The sequence below is a fragment of the Erythranthe guttata genome, chromosome 2 (genome assembly GCF_056151865.1).
Source record: "Erythranthe guttata isolate IM_541 chromosome 2, IM_541, whole genome shotgun sequence".
Classification (NCBI taxonomy): domain Eukaryota; kingdom Viridiplantae; phylum Streptophyta; class Magnoliopsida; order Lamiales; family Phrymaceae; genus Erythranthe; species Erythranthe guttata.
In genome coordinates this window covers 16,998,766-17,004,730 of record NC_142534.1, presented here as the reverse complement: position 1 = coordinate 17,004,730, position 5,965 = coordinate 16,998,766, and the positions used below count along the sequence as shown (strand labels likewise).

Genomic DNA, 5,965 nt, shown 5'->3' with positions numbered 1-5,965 from the left:
CGAATAAAAGAAGAATTTTTTAAATTGTTTTGAGAAGGTGTTTGAGAAAATGTTCTCTGTGGAATCGATCTGTTCCGGGGCTGAGTTTGTCGATTTTGTGGAGACCCTTCTGGAAATAACTGTCTGGGCTTGATTCCACTTCGTCTGTACGCCCTATTGAATTTCTGAATCTGAAATGCCACATTGTTGAGGCATTCTTCTGCATCATCATCATATTCCGGAGCAACATCTTCCTTTTCTAATTCTGCCTGGAGTGCATTTGAGATAGCCTTTCCTTTCTCCTTTCTTTGATCTTCGAAGTTCATCTCTCTGGACTTGAGACTACCAATTAACTCGTCCAGCCGTAGGGATGATGTATCTTTAGCCTCCTCAATAGCAGTAACTGTCATGCTGAACCTTTCTGGAAGAGTTCTCAATACCTTATTCACTAGTGTCTCGTTGCTCAAGGGACCACCTAAGGATTGAAATTCATTAGCCAAATCAATCAACTTCTCATTGTACTGAGAAATTGTTTCAGTTTCCTCCATTCTCAGTCTCTCAAATTTGGAAGAGAGTAATCTGAGCTTGGTTCTTTTGACACTATCTGATCCCTCACAATGTAGCTGAAGAATTTCCCAAGCATCCTTTGCAGAAGTGCATACAGAGATTAATTTAAACATTGTTAAATCTACTGAATTAAAAATTGCATTTAACGCCTTTGAGTTTTGGTTAGCATTTGATAGATCGTCTGGTGTCCACCGTAATTCTGGAGTTGGAAAAACATCTCCGTCCACATCTGTGATAGTTGGTGGCTTCCATCCAGTGAGAATAGATCTCCATGCTCTCTCATCAATGGCTTTGATGTACGCCCTCATCTTGACTTTCCAGTAGGTGTAGTTCGTGCCATCAAGTACAGGAGGTCGCATAGAAGCAGTCATCTGAGTATCCATCACGAATTCGTTTCTGTAAAGAAAATAGGAACAAACACTTAGTATACGTCAAGTGTTGGCTCTGATACCAATTGAAACAATTTATGGTCCCGAATTCGTATTATACAGAGATGTTATCTAAAATGTTATGACACTTGAGACAACATGCTGCGGAAATATAAAGATTAAAAGACAATGCTCATAATTAAAAATGTTCACAAGTAAAGACTTGTGAACTTGCCCTTTACAGGACGGAAAAATATATTAAAAACAGTATTCTAAGAATACAAACAGAAGAGTGCGAAAACTTCTTCCTTATGAATGAATCTTTTTCAAGATCACTCTTGCAACCAAATCTAGATACTAAAAGAAAAATATTAAAAATTCTAGATTTCAAAGAATGTACTCATAAAGAGTACGTACAACAGATCCTAGAAAACACACTAAAATTCTCGAGATTAAAACTTCAGCTCTATTTTAGTTTCCTCGAAATCTGTACAAATCTTGAGTCTTGAGTTTGGTATTTATAGACTTGCCAAGCTTCCACTTCTCAGCCCATGATCTGCAAGAAAACCAACCACAAGAGCACTCAAGATAATGGGTTAGTGGGTTAGATAGGAAGTTAAGATAAATTCCATAATTAAATCCACTAAGCACTACTTAACCCTACTTAGCCCACTAACTAAGATTTAGTTTAGAGTTTAAGAAAAGTTAAAAACACATTGTGAAATTAATTCACGTGTTTCAAATTACATTTAATGAAAATACTTTACCTGGATGGGCTATATATGGCTTTACTGTGGCTTGTTTCTCTAGTGTTGTTATTGATTTTCTTTAGAGAGCCTTCTCACGAAGAGAAAACGAATTCTACTCGACAAATTAACAAAAACGGTATGCGAATTTCGCTACTCAATATTCCGTCATTTCATTTCCGATAAATTAATCTTTGGTGAATTCTTGATCTCGTTTTGCAAATTAGGTCCGGAAATTTGTATTTTAGTTGACGATATTTCAACACCGTAGATTTCAAGCTCGGTAGAGAAGGAAAGAGACGAAGACGAAGATCAAGAATTGGACATTAGCGACGAAAGCCATAAACCGGCTACATCAATTGTATCTGCGTACAAGTTGCTTACACCGTCTGTAAAGGTGTATATATATAAATTGGTGGATTGCTGTCGACGGAAGCTGCAACGAGGGCTAGAGTGATGGCTGACGGAACGATATCGGTGGCTGGTTATTGGGGAATGAGCATGCTTTTGAATATCACTCTTGTTCCTTCTTTATTCATTTGAGTATGCTCCATTGTAGCCACTTGTTTCACTTACAATTCTCTCTATTGATATATATAATATAATCCTGAAAATATTTTACATAAATGCAGACATTTTTTATTTTTTATTTTTTTATGTTTTATTAAGTATAAGTATATGTATATACTACCATCTAACTAAAAATTTGTAAACTAATTGTTGAGATAGTTTTTTGTTAGGGGGTAATTGGTAAATTCACAAAAGTTATAGTGAGGCAGTTTCTTCAAGTCCAACGGCCCAGTCACTCACTCCTGCGAACATTTTCATTTCCACATATTACGATATTACCCCTATTAAGCTCCACTAGATGACAAGAAACCTCATGGGTATGACCGTAAATAAAAGCAAGATTCCAGCCAGGGGTAACTAACTGGAAACAAACTCTGTATATATATATACTCTACTATAACGAACGCTCTGCTCCGTATCACATTTTTCACTGGCAACAAAAATAAAAAACAAATCAAACTCAGAGCTCCACAACAACAATGGCGCTCTCAACAGTGATACGTGGTGCAGTTCATGCAGTGAGAGCTTATTTTCAGAGGGAATGGAACGATCAATTCATGAATTCCTACGAACTACCACCTGCCGCTGTTCCTATCATGAGTGAGGTATTGATTTTTTATCTTCTTCTTCTTCTTCTTCTTCTTCTTCTTTTCAATTTACGACTTAATTATTCGGATTTCTTCAACTATAAACGAAGAAATGTTTTGAGTGTAGATGCACTACGCGATGAAGCTAATTGACTGTTTGATTCTATGTTTTTCCCCCAATTTTTCAATTTGCTATACGTTTTGTTGGCACGAGATTTCTATTTGTGAAGATTGAAGAAATCCGCCATACGTGGAAATTAAAGATTGGCAAAGATTTGTTTTCCATGTTTATTTTGGAATTAATTAGAGTCCTATTTTTGTAATATTGTTATTAGGACTTAGATTTATTTCCATGTATTATATTCTAGTTAGGTATCTTTTGTACTTATCTAGAATATAAGTAGAAATCGACTAGGATTCTATTACCTAGTTAATCGATTTCTTAGGGCCCAAGTTAGGTTTAGGGTGGTGGATTTCGTGCCTATATAAGGCCCTCAACCTCATATGAGTCCGATGGAGCTTTAAAAAAAGATAAATCCCAGCATAAAGGCTTTGAAGGGTGCAGCCCGTGCTGCAGCCCTGTCTGCACGGCAGGTGTGGCAACAGAACAGGTTTCTTCTACCAGGCCATAAAGAAGATCGGCGTTTCGGGAGAAGTGCTTAAAAGATCTCGGGAGAGGTCGATCCGCCGTTTGAAGGAAGTTCAACATTGGAGGAAGTCCAAGAGTGCGGAGGAGGAATTGCTTTGATTATCAACAAGTTCGAGTCGTGTGCAAGAACGGCGTATCACATAAAGAGGGAGTCTTTAGTGTTTTATTAAGTCCTATTAATGTACACATAAATCTGAACTAGTTTTGCAAGTCCTCGTGGATGTAGGGTACGTTTGTATCCGAACCACATTAAATTGTTGTGTTCTTTATTCTGCTTTTCGTAGATTTATTACTGTGACAACACAACAATTCTGTTACGTCACCTAATGTCGTAACATGTAGTCTGTCTCAACAGATGAGTGGACTTTGATAGGCATTCAAATTCAACACGTTTTATCGGAATCCGACTATTTTTGGGGATATTGATTGGTTGAACGACTACATTTTTGCTTTTCTTTGAAGTACAAACGAAGAAATTAATACTGTGTTTGAGTGTGGATTTTTCTTTGTGTGTGTTTTTTTTTTCAAATTTATTTTTCAGTTTTTCGATCAGCTCCCCAGTTTAATCCGAATCCAAGTGTTTTTTGAAATACAAACACTGTGTTTTTTTTGTGTGTTTTTTTTCTTCAAATTTTCAATCTGGTATACGTTTATCGATTAATCGACTCTGTATTTTCGGTGATGGATGGACGATACAGGTTTACGCGTTACTCGGTACGGTTTTCTTAACCTTACCAATAGCCAGTAATGTTACCGGGGTTACAATGCTCCTCGGAATTAATCCACGGTAAACAATTTCTAAATTAAACTAATTTATTAAATTCATAGTTTTAATGTTACGATTTTCCGATCTTCATTTCGTGTTTAACTTTTCGATCGACCGGCACAGATCTCTGTATGTTGCACTTTGGAATGTGACCATGATTTTTTTCTGGTTCTGGGCTACAATTGGCTGGGCGAAAAGCTTCTTTTTCTTCTAAGGTCTCTCCGATACTCTGTTTATTATCGGGATCCTCGAATCGAGCGCCTCAATCATTTCTCATGACTCTCCTTTCATTCCATTGATGGTAAGCATAATATATATTATACACATTTATTTAAAATTATATATATATACACATATACATATGGTTACAGAAATCGTTACGTGTAATTATTATTTGCAGATGTATTTGGCAAGTTCATTGTTTGTGAGGTATGTAACCGCTTACAGCCAGGTGATGGCGCAAAGAATCGTACACAACGGCGAGAACAGACTTGCGATACACGCAATCTACCTCTTCACTGATTTTCCTTTTGTCTGTTACCATTTTGCCACAATGGGGGTAATTAAATTACACCAAAAAAAAAATTTACACTAATTAATTATGTAGTTTAATTTATTTCATTCTTTGAGTTCTTTTGAATTATGACAGGTGGAGGAGGGGATAAGGCGGCGCAGAGGCGGAGTACCGGAACAACTGTAACAAGTTTGTGGCGGCAGAAACGGCGGCTTGGCTTTCTGAAATTCTGTCTTGGAGTCACTTCATAAAGGGATATAATATAGACAATTAGTATACATAAATAAATGCAGGATGATGAATTGATGAAGATATAAAGTGTGTGTGAATTAGTGTTTTTAGCTACACAATATATACAGTTTTTTGCAGTGAAAGTATTCCAAGTGGTTGGTTTTGACTTTTGAACTAAATATATGATCTTCTATATTGATTAGCATGCATAAGAAGATGATGGTTTTTTTTTTTTTTTAATTGCAAAGTTTGATCTTTAAATCTTTATTTTATACCTCAATTCCACGTGGCAGTTGAGTTTCAACTACCTCTTTCCCGCCCAAATGCTTTTTTTCCCATTTCTTCAAATACCCCTAATCTAGAGAGCAGAAATCGGACGAGTAAGATCCAAAGTAGTACTCCTTAATTATTCTAAACATTTTTTGGAAGTAAAATAATTCTTTTGAAAAAAAAAACCAAATGTTCTAAAATTGAAATTAAAAAAAAAATGTTCCAAAATCAAATGCTACTTCTTTTATAAATTAGTTAATTGCATTAATATTGTGAAATTAAATGAATCATATCATGCATTGGCCAATTTATTTATCTAAAAATTTATTTTAAATATTAAAAATTGGCTTCTTGAACTAATCTAACTAAAAATTTGTGAACTAGTGTGTGAGTTCAATTGTTGGATACTTTTTCGTTAGGGGGTAATAAGGTAAATTGGCGATGCAGTTTCTTCAAGTACAACGGCCTAGTCACTGCAACAACACGCACATTTTTCAATTTCCACATATTACAATATTACCCCTATTAAACTCCACAAGATGACAAGAACCACATGGATATGATCGTAAATAAAAGCTATATTCCGCCCATAGGGGTAATTAACTGCAAAACCAATTCCGTATCACATTTTTTTCAATTTTCACTGGCAAAAGAGAAGTTCAAACTCAGAGCTCCACAACCACAATGGCGAGAGCTTACTTTCAGAGGGAATCTCAAC

At 35.9% G+C, this 5,965-nt stretch overlaps 1 protein-coding gene across 1 annotated transcript; it reads left to right on the top strand.

Moving 5' to 3' along the window:
- Positions 1-2,640: 2,640 nt before the first annotated feature.
- LOC105964055 (hypothetical protein) lies at positions 2,641-5,205 on the top strand. The gene is made up of 5 exons (XM_012988552.2): positions 2,641-2,835; positions 4,165-4,253; positions 4,356-4,533; positions 4,633-4,791; positions 4,882-5,205. The coding sequence occupies exons 1-3, from the start codon at positions 2,710-2,712 to the stop codon at positions 4,444-4,446; spliced, it is 306 nt and encodes a 101-aa protein (XP_012844006.2). The 5' UTR covers positions 2,641-2,709; the 3' UTR covers positions 4,447-4,533; positions 4,633-4,791; positions 4,882-5,205.
- Positions 5,206-5,965: the final 760 nt, after the last annotated feature.